This window comes from Aythya marila, assembly GCF_965140915.1.
Source record: "Aythya marila genome assembly, chromosome: Z".
NCBI lineage: Eukaryota > Metazoa > Chordata > Aves > Anseriformes > Anatidae > Aythya > Aythya marila.
Window position 1 is genome coordinate 27,758,081 of NC_139080.1, and position 21,411 is coordinate 27,779,491.

General features: G+C 40.5%; 1 protein-coding gene across 1 annotated transcript in view; it reads right to left on the bottom strand.

The window, feature by feature from the left end:
- Positions 1-8,699: 8,699 nt before the first annotated feature.
- MAP1B (microtubule associated protein 1B) overlaps positions 8,700-21,411 on the bottom strand; it is a 67,997-nt gene continuing 55,285 nt past the window's right edge. Inside the window, exons 5-7 of the mRNA XM_082783674.1 lie at positions 14,168-20,795; positions 11,874-12,112; positions 8,700-11,167 (exon numbers count right to left, since the gene is read on the bottom strand). Coding sequence (XP_082639800.1) covers positions 11,012-11,167; positions 11,874-12,112; positions 14,168-20,795 — 7,023 coding nt within the window. The 3' untranslated portion in view covers positions 8,700-11,011. The remainder of the gene's footprint in view (positions 11,168-11,873; positions 12,113-14,167; positions 20,796-21,411) is intronic.

The window sequence follows — 21,411 nt, forward strand, 5'->3', positions numbered from 1 at the left end:
ACTGAATAATTCTGTCCAGTTCTGTCAGAAAAGTGACTCAGGACATTCTGCAATCTCAGATCTCAGTCCGTCTCAGCTCACCCCAAACTGGAAAGTTGCTTTTGTTTTTGTCTGTTTTCATAAACCAGTAGCATTCATCTTTCCTTTTGCCTTTATTCTCAACAACGATTAAGAATTAACAATAGCACTGCTAACAGTAAATGCAGTCTTAACAATATTATGATTAATGTCAAGTGTATTTTATTTATCTTGAACCATCTTTTTTTTTTTTTTTTTTTTTTTTTTTTTTTTAGTCTAATTTTTAACAGATTCTTGATTTCTTCTGTTCTGGCAAGTTTCACATGAGAATGATATATCTAAGTGTTTTGCCCTATTACAAATACTGCAGAAAAGAAAGTTAACAACACCAAAAAGAGCCTTTCCCACCTTGGGCTTAACTGGCTTTTCCTTTCATGTGCTTTCACCTGCATGTAATCTGCTGGTTCACAGAGGTGCATTTTCCCTCCTGACAGCACTGGTTGCTGTAGCTGAGCTTGGTGTTGGGAGGGTTTTATCTTCTTCTGGAGCTCCACCGCACTGAGCTAACCTTTCATCCCCATCCAACAAGCTGGTCTTTGTGGCAGTGTAAGCATTCAGAACCTGCAGATTTCTCCCAAATGATACCTCAGCTGGTGTTAACACTCTCTGGTTTGGCCTCTGTCTTCTGTGCATTGAAGTGACTGGTGAGGCATCTGGCCATATCAGACTGGGTTCTGCACAAATTTTAGACACGGAACGGTTCAGGCCCTGTTTCATTCTTTCAGTTTTTCCTAACAATTACGTGTGGTAGGGTTATGCAGTTGTTGGGTGATAGCTGATGTTTCGTGTAAGCTTTTTGAAACCTGGGCTGTGAAATGGCTGCCCTGCTCGGAGTCGATGTTGTCTGGAGCTCCAGACCCGGTCACCACATCTTTTAATGGGAGCTTGACTGCCTGCCATCTGCACTGCCAGCTGGAAGAGTCTGCTCTTCACTGTGCGCTGCTGGATGCATCACGCTTTTTTGGGAGGTCTTTTCTGGGAGGCTGATAGCTTCTAACAAATCCTTGATCTGCTCAGCATTTGCTCTCCAGCCACTGCTGGAGCTCTGGAGGTCACAAACTGCCCTTGTTTCCACAACTGTCCTGTCCTGTAGCGTGGCGGATGGGTACAAGAGCATACTTCAGGTCCCTGTAGCTATTCACTTTGTTCCCTTGTGCTTCCCTGCAGGCTTCTGCCAGGGCTACCAACTCGGCTGCTGGAGCATCGTGTCTGGGAGAAACAGGCTCTGCCATTAATAAGCACCTTGTGCTGAGTCAGGAGGGCGGCATACCCTGTTACTTCTGATCCCAAGGTGATCGGCCTACAAAAGCCTGGAGTTGGCAGGGCATGTCTGTAAGGTCTGCTCTTACCTCTTCTCAATTTTGGGTGACCTCTGTGCAGTCACAATGTGGTTCCCCATCACCCAGGTTCAAGGTGTTGCTTCTCTGCTGTCAGCAACAGCAATTCGTACTGCTGGAGTCTCTGAAAACTCAACATGTGACGATTTAGTGATCCTCAGTTTGACATCACGTGGGGTGTTTACAGTCAGTGGGTGTGCTAACACAATCTTCCCCTATTTTTCTGCCATCAGTCTTCTGAGGCTATTGTTTATATGTTTATGGAATCAGACAAAAACAAAAGCAACTCTCCAGTTTGGTATTAGCAGAGATGGACTGTAAGAACAAATACAGAATAATGATTGGGTTAGGCAAAAAAAAATTTAAAAAATAAAAAAAAATCCCATCCTATTATTCTGCAATCAAGAGATTAAAAAACACTGTGTAAAAAACTGTTTGAAAAACAAGGAAATAAAGTTTGAAACTGTTCATTAATCAAGCCATTTTTACAAAGCACTACTATAATATCTTTAAGAAATATTCACCCAAAGCCATTGTGATGTTATATTTATCAACACATCCTGTTGTAACTCTGTTAATTTTGTTGAATTTAATGACCCTGCTGTTTCTGTGTGCTGCTTGTTCACACGTGAAAATGCAGCACCCCTTTTCAAAGAAGTGCTCATGCATCAGTATTGAAGAAGATACAGGCCTGGAGCTTCCCCCACAAGAGAAGTGGGGACTGCAGGGAGGAGGCGAACCGCTCTGCTCTGCCCTGCTCTGTGTGAATTGCTCTGCAGGGAAGAGCGGCCTGTTTCACCTGGAGTTTGGCACCGCTTGCTTTGTCTCTGCCAGTGCCACAAATGGAGGTGAGCTGTGGGGCTGGGGCAGTGGTGCGATTGCATGGGCTGTGGGGCGTCAGGATAGGGATCAGACGTAAGGCACCGCAAGTTTTAACTGGGCTGAGGGGGCTCTCCCTCCCGTCTCCCCAATGGAGGAGGGGTGCCATGATCATGGCTAAACCTATTTTTGTGTTCTCTACAAATGCAAAAGCTTCTGAGTTCTTCCAGTCTCTCACCCTGGTACTCATTAGATGCGAGCTTACAAACCAATTAGCACTTCTGCACTGGGAGACATTTTTTTTGAAATGTTGCTGCTCCTTGCTGCAGCACTTCAGGCAGCTGCCTAGACATTTCATGTCTAGACACACATGGATGGGACTGTCAAAATATTCCCTGGAGGAGAGAGACCACAATCTTTCTTGGTAGTAACACTATGTCCTTTGTATCAATCTCCTCTTCTGGAAATGTTCCTTCACATCCTGTTTTCTTTTGTAATTACAGATGTGATTTGAATTAAAGCTATTGAAGTTGCTCCCTTGTAAGTATATTTTAAAATCATTGGAGTACATCTTCCTTTATAAAAGTTTTTGAATAATTTCCCTGCTCATTATCCTGTTTCATTTTATATAACTGAAGGCACAGGAAAAGTTCTCAGTACTGAAAGTAATGCATTTACATGCACAATCACAAAGTTGTGCATGCAAACGTGGTGACTACCAGCCTAAATAACACCTGCCAGCACTGTCACCCATGGTACAGGACTGTCAGGATTGCACATGCTAGGCAGTGCTAACAGCTCCCCCTGCTTCCCCAGGTGTGGGAGAGAGCCTTCTCTCCACAGCAGTAGCCAGAAGAAACAAAACAGTGCAAAAGCAAAGCCTGTTTGATGCGTTGGCATGAATGTATTTGCTATTGGGAGAAACACTAGCACTTTAAAGGTTAAATCTCTCCCTTAGAATCCAAAAAACAGCTTCCCAATTCAAATCCATGGCAGACAGCAAATACGCTGCTGATTAGGTAAGCAAATATGTTTATATGACACTTCCTCCCACAAGTGTCACTGGCAGAGCACTTCCAGCAAAGCACTGAAGGTCATTATGCATTATTCACAAGAGGAAAATTACATATTTATTCCCTTGCAGCTCAAATAAATGTTGCCTGAAGCCTTACACAGATGGGCTCTATTTACAGTAACACCCGATCATGTCAAAATAAGGTTACTAGATGCATGTGGGGCTGGCCACACGCTGCTCTGTGCACAGTGCTGGTACTGACCCCCTCCCTAAAGTTGTGGACCTACTCCCAGCTGCAGAGGAGGGCTGGCTGGTACGAGGCTGGTTTCTGACCCCATCTGTTCATCGCTGTGCCACCGACACAGGCAGAAGACATCCTGAGGCACAGGTTAGCAAATGTCCTGCTTTCCCCCACCTCCTCAGAAAGCTGGAGTCATATTTACAAAAAGAAGTTGCACTGTTGACTTTGGGTGATGCAAGTTCTGGTTTGCAGAATGCCATCTGATCCTGCAAGTGCTGCTGCTGTTTTTTTGCTGGAGGTATTTATGCAGAAACTACAATTTAACTTCACAAAAGGGTCTAGCAAGTGCTTGAGGACATTTGTGGAAAGTAAAGTTAAATTTAACTTCCTAGAAATGTAATCATAGGAAATGTTAATATCAGGACATGTCTGATGGAGATAATCTACTGCTGCAGAAGTGACAAATGACTTTAAGTTGGGACAGTGATTCCTTCAGAACAAAACTTTTGAGAATGAATCGTAGGCCAAGAATTAGTCACAAAACGTCAGTTCAAGAGAACAGGTAGTAAATGTGTTGCTATCTACTCTGGGTCAGTCTCCTTATGGAAATACAGCTTTCAGTAGTTACAAAGCTTGGCTCAGTCAGCAACCACCATAGTACTGACTCTGTTATTGCTCCTAAACTTTTCTGATACATCAAGACCAACTCAATGTAAATTGCAGATATCCCAGGCACAGAAATAGCACTGCAGCCCCATTACACTTTAGATTAGCAGGATAAAATTCAGCTTCCAAAATACCTTGTTTATTGCAAATCCTGACAATTCTTCCCCTAAACGAACTGGGAGAGAAACTATCAAGTCTATCCCACTCTAACACACAATGTAGCTGCTGCTATAATTATATCTGTGGAAACTGCAAACTCTTTCTGGAAATACTGAGTTGCAGTCCAGGGGGTTCACATTAAGTATTGAAGTGGCTCAGTGGTTTAGCTTACTGTAAACTGTTCAAGCTCAGTAATGTGGCTGGGCTGGGATAATGTGAGGTTCACTCAGCAGGGCTTTCTGCACCTTCACAGGTACACAGGATGTAACCACAGTTTATATAGAAACTGCTAGCTTTGCTTATGTCAGGATATACGTTCCACCTACTTTGTTTGTCTTCTCTGTGTAATTCACAACCACGGGTGACAGGCAGAGCAGTGGTGCGATGTGTGAATTGTGGTGTATGCAGCTGTTTTGGCAGTGAAGCTGGCAGCAGATGCACAGTCACACTCTGCCTCCTCCTTGCCAGCTGTTCACACTGGGGACAGTACTGCTGGAGTCGCAAGGGGGAGAAGCAGCTACATCAAGTGGTAAGGGTCTGTGAAAAACAGCGCACCAAGCTCAGGCAGCCTGCAGAGCCTGCTGATTTAGCTCTTTAGTTCTCCTCAACATTTAGGGGAATAAAAATACTTTAATTTCTGGTGGGAAAGGTGCTGAGCATGCAGTCAAAAGCCAGTAAATCCCCTGGTAAGTGCTGGGTAGTTTGGCTTTGCTCTGCCTCTACAGGGTTGGGGCTGAATATGAGGAAAACACACACAGCAGAACAGAGGACAATGCTCTGTGGGAGCATTCATGCTAGCCTGGACTAGTCATATCTGTTGGAGGTGGAGGTAAGGAGCTCAGCAGTGGAAGACTCTTTGCTGGGTGAAGGCCATGTGCAATGCTCATGTAGCAGAATCACCGTGAGACCAGAGACACCCCCTAGGAAGTCAAAGAGCTTCACTGTAACCCTGGGAATGAGCTGGATGTGCCACCATGGATATTACTCAAGGGACCCTTACACACCCTTTTTCATCCCATTCTAGGAACCAGGAATAGCTACAATTTCCTCCCAACCGTAAAGAACTAAAAATTAATATTAAACAGCCTACAGGTCTGGGGTGCCACCAAGCAGATTCTTCATTTTAGAGAGACCCAAGAGACCCGAGGGAGCATCATTTGCCTGTGTCTTCCATAGTACTTCACAAGCTGACTGAATTTGTTCATTAATAACACTAGTGGAAATAAAAAATCTCCTTGTAATCAAGTGCTTTGAAGATGAGTTTTCATGTGGCCCCTTGAACCAGCAAACCAATGCTAGAGACCAAGCTGGTCTATCCTTTTGACAGGTACTAGGGGTGGTCCCACCAGTGTTAAGCCTTACACTGCAAGTATAGATGAATAATTGGGATTGAAACCTGACCTGGCCTATTCTACATGTTCATTCTAATATATTTTAAGGAACATATATAATATTTAATATATCTTAAGGCATTTTTTGAGCACAGCAGCTCAAAAAAACTTGACATAAACATACTTGAGGTATAAGATTCATAGCATTCGTTCCCCTCATCTGGTCTTCATTTTCCTCTGCTTAGCTGCAGTCAGCCCAATTCAAGCCAAGCACAACATTTTTTATTAATATAATTGGAAGTTATAAATGAAACCGTAGAAGTCAGAGACAGAGAGGGGTGCACAAGCAGGACTGCTGTCTGAGGAGGAAGGAAACCACTCTGTGCCACAGCTTCTCTGGGGAGCCAGCACCCCCTGCTCCCCGCCACCCTAGCCTTGACCTGCTGATGGCTATCACCCACTGGCTCGCTGCTCACCAAGGAGAAAAAACGGGAAGGAGCAATTCAGTCTTGTTAAACTGCAACAACTCTCTGGTTTGGAAAAGATCTCTTTTCAAACCAGGGTGGGCTCAGTTTGATGTAGCTTTATTGGGTATCATCTCTGACACAGCCACTTGAATGTGTACTTACTGAAAATGAGGTGTTTTCTCATGCTGCTGGGGAATACAGAAATGAGAACAAAAAGAAGCCACATCATGGTACATCATGGTAATGTTTTACACCACGAGAGATAAAAGTAATCTTCATTTATTTTCAAATTTCTAAATAGAGATTGGTTCTAATCTAATACTTAAATAATCACTGATATTTTGAGCTAAACCCCATATAATAGGCAACCATGATTGAAGGAAAGAGGAAACTTACAAATACGTACACACACAAAGACAAGAAACATGTCAACACCACTTTACCACTTTTGTATTTTATTGTGGAACTGAGTTTGTTTCCTTTACATCAAATATCCTCAATGGAAGAGGGGATATTGCACACAAATATCATAAAAGCACTACATATTACTTTCACTGGAAACTAATTTTCTACATTAGATATGACTGGATAGAATAGAAGTGATGCAGGATTATAAGACATAATACCATACACAGCTGCAGACTGACACAAACACCATTCAGAACAAGAGAGAGGAGGTGTGTGAGGTGCTTCTCAGCCAGCAACAAGACTGTTTCTTTCCATGGTTTGGAAGATAATGGCTGCATGCAAATGCGTGAAAGCATATTTCAGATTTGCTCTTTTACAATTGTGATTACAGCCCAGTCTTGAAGAGGTAGCTCCTGCCATTTGGAGCTCCTAGCAAGTCTAGTGCAGAGAAGCTTTGTATTATTTTTCTCCCTTTTTCTTTTTCTCTCCTTTCAATATTTTTATGCAATTGTTTTATTTAGTTATTTAATTTTCAGATTTTTTTTTGTAAAGTCACAACAAACAGACTATTTTTTCTTTTTTTTTCCTTTTATTTTAAATAGCAAACATTTTTAAACCGGGTGAATAGTATACTTGCATTCTAAGAAATGCTTACCCTTAGTTGGTTTTAGTGTTTTGTTCAATTATTAAGTGAAAAGATGAAAGCTTACAGTTTCTTTCAAGTGTAAGTATTATACTTTTTCCTTTTCTAATAAATCCAGACCAACAAAATTACTATTTCTCTCAAAACATCATTACTGAGCAAGAACCTCTGGCGACAGATGAACAGAGAGAAGCATATGACATAAATGTTCAAAATGCACGGTAAGCGCTCTTTGGAGCTGACTTGCTTGTGGCGGGAGGGATTGAAAATTCAATTAACAAATCAATTAAATCTTACTAAAATGAGTACTGGAACTCTCCTAAATAGTGTAAGCTATTGCAGACAATAAAGAAAAAGAAAAAAAAAAAAAAACATTCATATGTACGGTTAGCTCCATTCACCACAGCGTGTAAGGTAATTAAAAAAAATCAAAAGTGAATTTTTGAAAGATGGGGTGAAAAGTAAAGGTCAATGAAGTCAGGCCCACCACAGGACTTTGAAAAGGCATGCAAGAGAGGCCCTGTCTAAGTTCAGGAGTGGGAGGTGATCTCTAAAGTTAATTCTTCATTGAAATTTTATTAAGCAGTATACTTAGTAGCATAAAGATCATGACTGGGATGCTATTATGGATAACACCATCATTTAAATGGAGTGTCCTTTACACTCAGACACTGAATCTTTATAATTAGAGTAATCAATAACAAACCATGCTCCTAGAAATCTATGCCGATCAACAGCACTCATCATTAATGTACATGGTACATTTTGATGACTGTTCTAAGCTAATTGTGTAGTATTATAACTAGCACAGTTAGATTAGTTCCACAGGCAGGAAAGACATTAAGGGCAAGAGGAGCTAATGGAGGAGGGAGTTCATCGCTGTGTTGCACCCAGGGGTGGTTGCCAGTTAAAAGGGAATGGATGGAACAGGCATTACAAAACCTCGGAAGAGCCAGGCTGGGCTTTTAATATTATTGTAAAAGAAAAAAAATAAAAAATAAAATAAAAAGATGCACGTTTTAAGGTCAGCTGTAACTACATTATTATTTTTTTTTTAAGTAGAACTAATGCTTGAGCCATCACAAACTTGCTTGGGGAGATTTAAGGCTTAATTCTAATTTAATTTACAGTAGGATTGAATGACTGTAACTTCCCTGATTGTAGTGAAATTGATCTTGACTCTCAGTGGTGTGGGATTTATCTCAGGACCACTTCTGTACTTAAAACAGATTTTCTTCCAAAGCAGAGGTACAAACTGTTTCAGATTTTGTCATAAAATCAGAAAATCTGTTAATCTGTTCCCACTCAAAATGTTTGAGATCTTACCTATATAAGAAAGTAGACAAAGCAGAAAGAATTGTAGAAACAATACAACTATTCTGCCAAATATTTTGCCTATAACTTTGAAAACTATGTATTACTAACATAATTTTAAGTAAATGATTATGAGCCCAGCAAACATGCTTGCTTTCACAATACATTTCCACCTGCCTTTTGTGCCATAGTCATTCTGAGTTATTCTTAACAACTTAAAAGGTATAGCAATAAATAAAACAGCATTGCTAGAGATACCTAAAAAAAGAAGACATTAAAAATAAATCAAAAACCCCAACAATTGACAAACAGTAATTCACAGCATTAAATGGGCCTCAGGAGCCCATATTTAAAGGGCCCTAAAGCAGGATTAAAAAAATCATAAAAATTAGGAGTGCAAACTTATACCTAACAAAAATATCCTAACTATGTAAATTTGAAATAAATTAGAAGTAAAGAAAATAAAATGAGGTCATAGTTCACTACATTGTGAAACTTAATATCAGCCATAACAGTGAATCATACAGACCAGCACATATCTCCATTTCGGAGGCCTTTATACCTTCTTTAAATTCTGATTTGCAAACCTTCTACAAAGTATTTTTTTTTTTTCATTGGGGTAAAACTTCTGAGACTAAAAAATCCAAACTGTCTTAAATCATGGAACTGTTCTACATGCTGTTCCTCTGCAGGCAGTCTAGAGAAGGAAAGAAAGGGGAAAAGAAGGGAGAAAGGAAAGGAAAGGAAAGGAAAGGAAAGGAAAGGAAAGGAAAGGAAAGGAAAGGAAAGGAAAGGAAAGGAAAGGAAAGGAAAGGAAAGGAAAGGAAAGGAAAGGAAAGGAAAGGAAAGGAAAGGAAAGGAAAGGAAAGGAAAGGAAAGGAAAGGAAAGGATTTATTTTAGCTTATTGCTTATTCTATCTTTTCTCAAGATCTTGTGAGGGTTGAGAATGTAGACACTTGTAAATATTAGGCAATCAACATTTCAAATTCCATTTTCTTTCATCATCAATAGATTAATTTTATCATTAGGGTGCCCCCTCTGCACCTATCCCCAAAAAAGGTTTTGGCAGTTGACTATTTTCAATAAATTTTAGTTTAATATCCATTCTCACTAGAACCTTAAACAACATTATTCATTTATCTTACAAAACTACTAAAAAAACTGCCTTCACCTGAAAAATTTTTCTTTGCGTTTTCCTGTAAATGAAAACTTTTGTTAAAAATTCATCTATTAAAAGTTCACACATTGCTAAAAAAAGGTTTCTGTACATTTGTTCCCATATTCACTCTTAAATTAAACAAATAAAATAATGTAAGACAAAGGAAGGTTGAATACTGTACAGACTCGCAGGTAACCTTTTTATCATTCTGAAAATTTCACTAAGTTTTGCAACTCTGATACTGGACACCACTTCAATCCTGCTTCCACAGTACAAAAGAAGCTTTCAAAAGAAATGCTCGTCTTGCCTTCTTCAGCTGTCCAGGTGCACCAATGAAGTGTTCACATGACTAAGATATGTAATTCATAGCACCGAGCCATTTGACCAGTCAGATAGGTTTCTAGTACCACACATGCACACTCACACTTCTTTACTGGTGTAACTATGATCCTACACTGGTGTTTATAAATTTGCTGTCTCAACAGTAAAAAATAAGTGCATCGAGTTTCTTTGTACATTCAAGTCACTTTCTAAGGCAAATTGTCTACTGTATGTACTCCCAACTGCTTTGGTATTTTGCTTCAGTCAATCAACAGTTGACATGGGTGTTTAAGCATGTGGACTGGTCAATTCTGAGTGGAGTAAGTGGACTTTTGCTGGGAGTATGCCTTAGACCAATAATTCTGGATGTTAAAAGGAAGGTTTTAGAGTTCTGGATGGGGTTCAGACAATGTGCATATTTGGCCTATGATTGTTATGGTATGTCAGTATGCAGAGTTCAAATTAAAGTGGAAAACTGCTAATGAGAGTTTTAAGTTTTATGTCCTTTCCTAGCCACGTTCTCTTTCTTTGCATTTTCCAGCTAACTTAACTCTGTAAAGTAAGGACCCCCTTTGCGATAGCTCGGATTGATACAAATTTAAAACTTCCTTTTCATATGAGAGCATAAGCAGACTGCAGTAAGCGATACATCTATTGCCGTAAGACTAATGCAGATCTAATTATTTTTTACTTTCTCCTCCTACCCCTCTCTCTCTTTCTCTCTTGTTGTGTTTCTTTAGAGGGCAAATGCCTCTACCTGGCAGAAGTCAGTTATGGTTGCTAGTGCATGGTTTCCAAACGTTCAACGGAGATGAAACTGGATCTGTATTTTTGCAGTAATTTGAACCCTACTATAGGAATACTGTTACTTCCCTTAGCAATCAGCAAAGACTGAAAAATATTAGTGACTTGCATCACCGTGACACAGTATAGCATTTGGCAGGTATATAGTTCAGCAGTTGAAATAGATGGGTTGAATTTTTAGAAAAGGTGTTTTCAAACTGAAGAATTTCTGGAAACAAAGTTTAACGTTGTGGTGCGTGGTCTTGTTCTTACAGTTCAATCTTGCATGCGGGAAAAGATTCATCTTGCATAACAACCGTGCTGCTGCTTGCCAAAACCATGATGTTGAGGTCCTGCTGTTTCTCATGGGTCTCTTGGTACCATTCTCTCATCACTTCTGAGTCATGTGTTGGGATTAAGGTCACCTGCAACATGAAAAAGTAGAGCTTCTCAGGCATGAGCAACAGAAGAAAATCATAAGAAAAATGGGTTTGTTAAAAGTGCCAACCAACAGCTACATTTCCCTTTTGGAAAGATCAGATCTTTATGCAGTAAATAATAAGATAAATTTATGGATAAAAAGAAATTAAAAAACCTGCTTCTGTAAAGTGCTCAAATACAGCTTTTCAGAGAAGGAGCAAGGTATAGTCTGCACTGATATCCCTTCTGATTATGGCCTATTTATTTATTTACTTATCACATTGGAAAGGCACAAGGAGTTTCCAAGTGTACATGGTTGCTGTACAAACCACAGAATGTTATTTTTTTCTTTCCTACATGCAAACTGAAAGGTTAGCAAAACCAGATCATTTATGGTATAATAATAACATGAAACAGCGAAATGGCCCTGTAAATAATGCATTTCCAACCATTGTATTCTACAGGGTCAAGTCAGAAGAGCGAGGAATGGAGGTGCAGCTGACCACAGCTCCGTACTTCACTCATGTACCACAGCTCCGTACTTCACTCATGTGTCCTCTCACTGGTTTCACCACTGATGAAATGAGGTGCCCTAGCTGGGAACCTCCTGTCCAGAGCAGTGGCTGTCCACTCTACAGGTGTACTGGCTACCCATGGTTGCTTCTCAGAAAAGTTTTAATTTCCAGGCAGAAATACTAGCGAAGAGCCTACCTGCATGTTGCTCTCCCACTGGGCCTTGCCCTCCAGCAGGGAGTCCAGAACAGCCCTGCTTGGCTCCTCGGCTGCAGCATCGTTCCCACTCACCACGTAGTAGGATGACCGCACCCTCTTGAAAAACTCAACGTCAACATTCTTACTGTTGCTGTGGTTGGGAATGTACACCAGATCCAAATACACTGGAGGTCCTGGAGGCACAGCTGTAGATTTTGCTGACTTAGTAGTCCCAGGTCCTTTGGAAATCAAACAACAAAAGAATACATCCCGGGGTGGTTAAAAACATGTATTTATTAGTGACCATTAAAATCATTGAGGTGATACTCCTTAAAATAGCTACTGCTGGTTAAGTGTTACAGTTGTACTTCTGTGTCTTCTGAAACAATTATGGCATTACCCTCCTACACCTAATGACACTTTCCAGCTTTGTCAAATCCAAATACTGATTGTACTAGGAAGAAAAAATCTGAACACATGTAACTAACTATATAATACAATAAAAACTCACTGCCACATAACCAACAATTGACTGAACATTTCCCAGTAATATGCTACTATTATCCAACAATTACTACACAAATCTGTGATTACAGAATTACCATTCAATAAATGGCAGCCTTAATTTCTAAGTTAAAAAGCGCAGCTTTTTGAAAGTCTCAGATCTGCATGATGATGAAACATAGGGTCACACAGGGAGCCATGCAGATTTGAAGCTATCTTTATTTATATACAAAAATTGGCCACATCACAAAAAGCAGGGGGAAGAAACTGCAATGCATAGTGCAGTGGCAAAGAAGAGCTTCATTCGAAAGGAAGTCCAAATTTTAAACACTCAGTTACAAAAAATCTGCTTTTGCCATACACTGGATCACAGTGTGAACTGGCAATCAGGGTTCAATCAGTAATCATATTCAGATAATGGCCATTTATTGATTACTAGCCTCCTTGGGATGTTATAGAGGATGAAGTTTGGAAAACTAAATTATCTGAGCAGTATCCTTTATTTAGGGTCACATATTGAAAGGCCAGAAAAGTCCATTAGAATTGTCTAGCTTGATCTGATATTCATCAGAGGACAATATGCCAAACAAGCATCATAATATGAAAATATTTCCAGAATTAGAGCATTTTTAACTATTGGGTATATTACAAAATCTTTTACTATCTTTTATCACAAAAATAAAAATAATAATAATAATAATAATATATCAATAATACATCTTCTGGAATTTTGGACACTAACTTTGCGTACAATATTGGGCATTTTATTTTAAACCTAAATGTCAATATCAAATAAGAGTCTTGTCTTAAGCTCTAGCATAGGCCTGGGAGATATGTTTCAAGGAAAAATAATCTAATATAGAGCTAAAGTTCTAGAGAAATGTACAGCATGAGGAACTAAACTGCTGTTTTGAAAGGCATCTACTAACAGAGACATGCAAACTATGGTTTAAGAAATGAACAGTGGACTACTTCAAATGGGAGAGCTATGGACATGAATGTTGGTTTGCTTGTACTGAATCACAGACCTGCTGGGAGTAAAAAGCTTTCAAGAAATTTCAGTCCTGTTGATAACAGTAAAATCAGAGTATCCTCAAAACTCTGTAATAAGATCTGCTGGAAACAACCTATTAGCACAATGCCTTCTTCAGTAATTTAATTTGTATTTTATTACTACTTAGAAGGCACAACAGTCATTCAAAATGACATTAACTTTCCACATGTTGAGTCATCATTGATGGCATAAGACTTTAACCGGATTATGTGATATACATGCTTAGCTTACTGAAAGTGCTCTCACTACTGTTATAATTTTTTAAAATACACTTTTTAAAAATAATCCAGCAAAGTAATAAAAGCATCCAATGTCCTACAGCACCTCGCCTCTTACAACATTAAACTGTGTTAGTTTATGTTAAGAGCATTGTGCCTACATAATTCTGGAAATTAATAAAGTGGACCACTTCACTGCTAATTTCACTTAACCTACAAGAGCAGTACTTTTAATTCTATTAGTCAGTTAACAATTTAGACAGCTGGTACTAAGCTTTTTTATACTTGAGGTACTTGAACTAATTCTTTACATCTCTGCAAACTGACACATCAAGTTTCTCAGATTAAAAGAATTAAGTCAGAGAATTTCATTCATTTAAATGTGTCATTTACATCCTGTGTTTGTATCTAAAACATGGACTTTCTTTGGGGGTTTGCTGAAAACCACATTCTCAACTGATATAAAGGCAATCTAACTTCACTATCTTAACAACTAGAGAGCTCTTATGTGCTTTTACCTGTGGTTGCGGTCTTTGCTGACTTGGATGCTGTTGTATTTGCTGCATTCTTGGTGTCCTTATCTTTCTCTTCCACTCGGGACTTTACTTCTGGATTAGAGATATTTTTGGTTGCCTTCTCCACAGACTCCTTCTTTTTTGGAGAAGCTGTTTTGGAAGTTTTTTCCAAAGATTCTTTCACAGCTGGCTTTGGTGAAGCCACTTGTTTTGATTTACCATCACTTTTTTTAACAGGAGAAGATGACTTGGTCTTAGTACCTTGTTTTTTTGTTTTCGTCTTTTCCTTGAGGTCCTTCTTTAAAGGTTTACCCAGATTCTGGTCAACAGGCAAAGCCTCTGGATCAACCATGGAGACATCAGGGTGCCTAGGGGAAGGGCTGCGATCCTGCATCGGGACTGGCGGTGGGTCAATGTGTTTGTATGTAATTGTCTTGTCTGTTGGAATGGTTTCCGACTCATCTTCTGAGTCAATGTTAGCATCTGCAGTGATGGAAGGGCATTCCTCAGTCTCAGGGGGAACATCTGAATCCGTCTGAGATGGGGCAGACTCGCTCACTGAAGTGGGAGGTGTTTCATCACACTGCCGTCCCTGCTGCTTTCCCCCGGAGGGTGGCTGGGCTCCCCCAGACTGAGTTAATGGCTTTTCTTGATCTTGAGACTGCTCTTCACTTGCAAACCACTCAAGGGGATTAGGGTTGATAAATGAAGGTGAAAGTTCAGTTTTAGGATGCTTATATTCGCAGGAGGACACAAGGCATAAATCAACATCTTGACGAGATTCTGCTAATGATTTTCCTGGAGTAAAATGTGCACTTGCTTCATAGGAATAGCTGGTAGGTTCAGGTGACCTGGTGGCTTGCTCAGTTGAATCAAATGAATAATCTGTGGCTTCAGGTGAGCTGGTGGATTTTCCAGTTGTCTCGTAGGAGTAAGCTGTAGCCTCTGGTGACCTGGTGGTTCTCCCAGTTGTCTCATAGCAGTAGCCCATGGCTTCTGGTGACTTAGTGGTTTTCCCTGTTGCCTCAAATGAATAATCCATAGCATCAAGTGATTTGGTAGCTTTCCCAATTCTCTCATAGGAATAATCTGTGACATCAAGTGATTTGGTGGTTTTCCCAATTATCTCATAGGAATAATCTGTGGCCTCAGGTGATCTGGTGGTTTTGCCTGTTGTCTCATAGGAATAATCTGTGTCCCCAGGTGACCTGGTGGTTTTTCCTGTCATATCATAGGAATAATCTGTTTCACCAGGTGACCTGGTGGCTTTCCCTGTCATCTCGTAGGAGTAATCTGTGGCCCCTGGTGACCTAGTGGTTTTCCCTGTCATCTCATAGGAGTAATCTGTGGCTTCAGGTGACCTAGAAGTTTTCCCTGTTGTCTCATAGGAATAATCTGTGGCTTCAGGTGATTTAGTAGATTTTCCAACTGCCTCATAGGAGTAGCTAATATCTTCTGGTGATTTAGCAGATTTTTCTGTGGCCTCATAAGAATAACTAAGTTCCTCTGGTGACCTGCTGCTTTTCTCTGAATCTTCTTTTTCTGGGCTGAATAAAGGTTCTGGGCTGTGCTTTTCTAGGGGTTCCTGTAATGTCACAGACTGGTAACCAAAGGCTTTGTCAGAGGACACTTGCAATGACAATGAAGATGCATGACTAGCTGACACTGCTTCTGTGACTGCAGGAGGTGAATCTGGAAAACTAGGAGAGTATAGAGGAGAAGATTCCCTTGGACTTAATGGAGATAGATCAGACTTTGGTGACAGCTTTTCTCCTAGGCTCTGCACCTTTTCTGAGGTAAGAGAAGAATGAAGTGACATATCTCTGGGTGGAACAGCACCTGCAAATGTTTCCTCTGGCAGTGGAGAAGTTACCTGGGAAGGAGTATGAGCTGATGAACTTGAAGATGAAGCTTCAATTTGAGAAACTGAAATAATTTCTGAAATATCCTTCTCTTGAGAGTAAGATGTCTGCTCCACAGGCGAAATCTTCCGTGCAAAAGTAGGCTCCTGTATATCTGAAGGGCTATAATCTACTTCTGTTGGTCCATTTTCAGATATATGGTGTATACTAGCGCCTACAGGAGGATATTCAGGAGATTGCCTGCTGAAATCCATTGCTAAAGACTGCTCAGGGGATTCCTGACCAAATTCTACTGACATAGTTGACTGTTCAGGAGATCTGTGATCATGCACTGGGGTTCTTGATTTTGCAGTTTTAGGTGAGAAATCTGGTGGAGAAATTGACATAGGCCTTGGGCACTCCTCCTTAGATGGAGACATTTCTGTTTCCTGAAATGTTGTTGGTGTTTGTACAACTGACACTGAAAGGGAATCGTCAACTTCTGTTGAGTGGGGAGATCCAACCTCAGCATGCAAAGAGGGGGATACATCATCAGTAGTTGGTTCTGGAAATGAACTAGTAGCAACAGATGCTGTGGAGACAGAAGCTACTCCTTCAATATGGGAATACGTGTCTTCTGCTACGACCTCATCAACAGGAGTTGCAGACTTATCAGAAACAGTGCCTTCAGAAATTGACATTTTTGTGTCCTCTTTTAAGGAACCAAACTGACTGATATCTATTTGAGTAGGTGAGAGATCACCTGTCAACTTCCGCTCATCCAAGACCAGTGAAGACTGGGAGCTGCTGGGTTCTGTATCCTCCATTCTTCTCTCTAGACTGAAGCCTTCCTTAATTACCATAAACTCCATGCTTTTTTCATCTTGTTTTTCTTGGAAAAGCCCCACTGAGCTGGCTTCAGAAGCTGGGCTCATTTGAACTGGTGATTTTTCTTTTTCAGGTTTCCCCTCAGAAGGACTTCCATAATCTCTGGTGGGAGACTTTATATCAGCACTCAAAAATGTATCATAAGTGGTCTCTGAACCTATCAGTGGTGGACTCCGCAGAGGTGAGAGAACCTTTTCAATAGGAGATTCTGAATCTGGCACAGGCTCATCCATTGGGCTTATTCTGGGTTTTGCAGACTCATCTTTGACTTCACTGAATTCAAAGCTAACTGGAGCTTCTGTTGACTTTTCACTTGTTTCAGAGGGAAGCTGACTGGATTTTTCATCAGTGGGAGACTGATAATAAGGTGTGTGGCCAGCACTACCAGCAGCAGACTGTGAGGGAGATGCTACTTCTAATGTTTTATCTTCAGGGCTTGCACAGTGCTCTTCAGCAACTTCTTGACGTACACTGGGCAATGCAGCAATGGGGGCAGGCTCAGCCAAGACCTTGATCTCATTAGGAATGAGTGAAAAGTTGACACTGCGTTCACCCAGTGGTGTTTTGGCAACTGGTGATGGAGGGGACAAACTATCAGCTGGACTCTTGGCTGGACTAAGTTTTCCAGAAACATCTTCTGGACAGGTTTCTTTGATTTCTAATTTGGCAGTGCCTTGGATTTCACTTTCTTTTTGCCGGTACACATCCTGGAACACGGATTTGCAGAATTTGTCTTCCTCTAATGAAGAAGGTGGTGAGATGGTAGAAGCTGAGGCATTATAGTCTTTACCTTCTGTGGCCTCTGTTTTGGATCCTTCTGATAATCCATTAAGAGCATCTGGAAGTGGAGAAAGTTTAGGCCTACCAAACTCTTGAGAGTATAGTGATGTCTCATACTTGGTAATATTCACATACTCCTGAGATGGTGACTCACTTTCCTCATTGTTAGTTTCATCACTCATAACATCCCGGGGTGTAGACATTTCATCCATTGGAGTCGGTTCACTAGATATTTCAATGGTAGACTGTGTATAACCCGAAGTAGCAGTGAATTCCTCAGGTTGATCTTCTCTATTTTCTTCATCAGAAACAGTGGCTTCACTTTCTGAACCACCAGGTAATGTCTCATCATGGATTGAAGAGGCTGGTTCAACTGCTGGAGACTGAGGCTCAGAGCGTTTTGTTGGTGTAATAATGAGTAGGCCATATTTATCTTCAACTTCACCAGCTTCTGCAGCTTTGTCTACCACAGCCATCACATAATCTTCTTCAGCTTCTATTTTTTCAGTCTCCTCTTCATCTCTGATGTCTTCTGCTTTGTCTTCTTCTTCTTCTTCAGTCTCTTCAGTTTCTGCCTTTTCTACTGCTTCTTCCCTGTCCTCCTCAGCCCGTTCATCTGATGCCTCATAATCTGCCTTTTCGATATATTTTTCATCTTTGATATTAGCATCTGTTTCGGCCATTATATCTTCTGCACTCTTACCCACTTTTCTTGCTTCTTCTATGTATGGTTTTGTGGTGTCAAGTGGTGTCTTTTCTTCCTCATCTTCACCTCGTTCTTCAGCTTCTTCTGTCTCTGCCTTCTCCTCATAATCTCCTGCTTCAGATGATTCTTCCAGGCCAGTTCCCTCATCTTCAAACTTTTCATTGTCATCAACCCTGTGCTTTTCCACAGGTTCCAGTTCTTCAGGTGTCTGTCCACACTCACCCTCAGCCTCTGTGGTAGTTATGCCTTCATCAGAGGACTCAGCAGGTCCTTCATTGTCTAATTTTTCCTTTTGGATATCAAAGGCCTCTTTTTGTTCTTTGCCGGAGAGCTTCAATTCATCCTCAATGAGTGCAACCTGAGGTTTTGTTGTTTTTATTGTTTCCACTTCTTCAGCTTTTAATTCTTCAAAATCCTTTGTTAAATCTTCTGGTGAAGACATAAGGGACCTCTCTGCCTCAAGTTCTTTTCCACTAGCTGTAATTTCTGCAGCTGCTACAGCAGCTACTGTTGTAGCAGCAGCTCCAACAGCTGCAAGGGCAGCTTGTGCTCCACTGACTTTGATCTCTTTCTTCACAGTCTTAATTTTTCCCTTTTCCTTTGGTTTTCCAGCAGGTACTGCTTCTTTTTTAGCAGGTTCCTCCTTCTTTTGTGGTTTAGGTTTTGCTGCTGGCTTTTTGGTTTCAGCTGAAGGAGTAGGTGTCTTCTTTGTTTCTTTAGGAACCTTTTTGATGTCCTTTTTGGCTTCTTTTTCTTCCTTCTTAACTTCTTTTTTCTCTTCTTTTTTAGCTTCTTTCTTCACTTCCTTTGGTGGAGCTTCTTTCTTCACTTCCTTCTTAATTTCCTTCTTCTCCTCCTTTTTCACCTCCTTTTTAACTTCTTTCTTGATCTCTTCTTTTTTGGGTTTTTCCTCTTTTTTGATGGGAGTTTTCTCCTCCTTTTTAGCAACCTCTTTCTTTGTTTTTTCTTTTTCCTCTTTCTTTTCTTCAGCTTTTGCTTTGACTTCCTTTTTCACTGGCTTCTCCTTTGTCACTTTTGGTTTTACATCTGTAGCTTGTTTTTCAGGAGTTTCAGATTTTAGTAATTGTTCTTCCTTACTTGTTATATCTTTTTCTGCCACTATAGGTTTGGCTTCTGGTTTTGCTGGTTTCTCTTTTTTAACTGGAACTTTTTCTTTGCTTTCTAATTTCTGAGTCTTTTCTGGTGCTGGACTAGGCTTTGCAGGCTCTGGAGTTTCTTCTTTAGATTCTTTTCTGGCAGTCTTGCTTGGTGGTGTCTTTGCAGCAGGCTTGAGACTCTCCTTGCTGTCAGTTCGCTGTTTCAACTTTGCTTGTTTCACAGCTGGACTAGCAATGTTTCCAGTTAGGTCTTTTTGTGTAACCATTGGTTGTTTAAGGAAGTCCAAGTGTTTGAGCTTTTCTAGTCCTTCTAGAATATTATATTGGGTGCTGTTTCCAGGAAACAGAACTCGAATTATTTTTTCTGCAGGATTAGCTGGATGCCACACAATCAGGGATGAAACAGAAGTGAAATAGGATAATGGAATGTCTAGTTCTTGACCATTTGGTAGCAGAAATTCAGCTTTATCTCTGTTAGTACCACTCCACTGTTGCATAAAATATTGCATCTCTTTGCTACTTTTGACAGGATTAAGCACATACATCTCAAGTTTGCCAACTCCCATTTTCTGAAATAAAATAATGGGGTCAATGGTATTTCCCACATTTCTGTAAAGAGGTTCTGGTTTCATAGACAATTTATTTAAATACTGGAGTGTAAAGCAAGCTTCTTCGACACTTCTTTTAACTCTAATGTTAGGATCCAGATTCTTCAGGTTCTCAGGTACATTAAGGAATACAACTCCTAAATCAGGTGAGATCAGATTTTTCATCCAGTCACTGTTGGTAGTAGACCCTTGAGACTGCTCCTCTTCTAATTCAGCTATTTTTCTCTGAAGCATGCTATTGATTCCTGGCAGGTTATCATCTCCGATGTGAGTGAGTAGAATAGAATCTACCCTGTCCAAATGCCGGATAAGCTTCCAAAAGCAAGATTTTCTTTCAGATCCTCCATTGATAAGCATGTTGAATCCATTCACTGCAAACAATGCAGAGTCTCCTCTTCCACCCGGGAAAATATAACAGCAGGGTTTGGAGAGTTTCAAGAAGCCTCCTGAGGTTGGAGGTTCCAAAATGTCAAAGGGTGATGGCACTTCTACCGATTCTGACAGATACTCTGTAAATTCAGAAAGTCCTTCCATTTCAGGCAATATGGAAGATGAGTTGAGTTTAATGTTAATGAAGTCTTGAAGGTTGTGTCGGTCAAGATTAGAATTTTTCCAGTCCCCTTCCTCAGGGCAGAAAAGAGTTAAGCTGGCTTTGTTGGCAGGGTGTGTGGTGCTCAATAATTCACCAATCTAGGGTTGTGAAACAAAAAGACAAGAAGATAAACATAAATTATTTTTTAATGATAATTAATGACAGAACATGATATTATCTAATCAGATAAGACTTTTGTTAGACCTTCTTCACTGGTGAGTACCCATCCTGGAAGCCAAAGGAACTTATATATACTATTAGTTTACTGCTGTATTATTATTATTACTTTTAAATACAAAGGAACTGCTTACTCCTGATCCCTTCCTCTCTGCCCAAAGGAGGAAATTACCCCAAGGTTCTCCCTTCCTTCCTTCACCCTTTACAGGAGGACGGTAGAAGCTTTTATATTTAGAGGGAATGAGAGCTATGAGTTTAAAACTGTAAGCGCTGCCACTATCTCTGCCACTGGATCATGAGCCTCTGTGCTGCTCCAATCAATCTGGAAGAGCCACGCAAATACCTATGGGAAACGGCACATCCTCTGAACAGGCTGTACTGGGCTCATTTAGCAAGGTTTTGGTAGCAGGGTGCTGCAGGGGTGACCTCCGTAAGCAGAACCCAGCAGCTTCTCCCACGTCAGATCAGAGCCAGCTCGATCTGGTTCCAAGAAGGACCCACCACTGGCCAGAGCTAACACAATGAGTGATGCTGGTT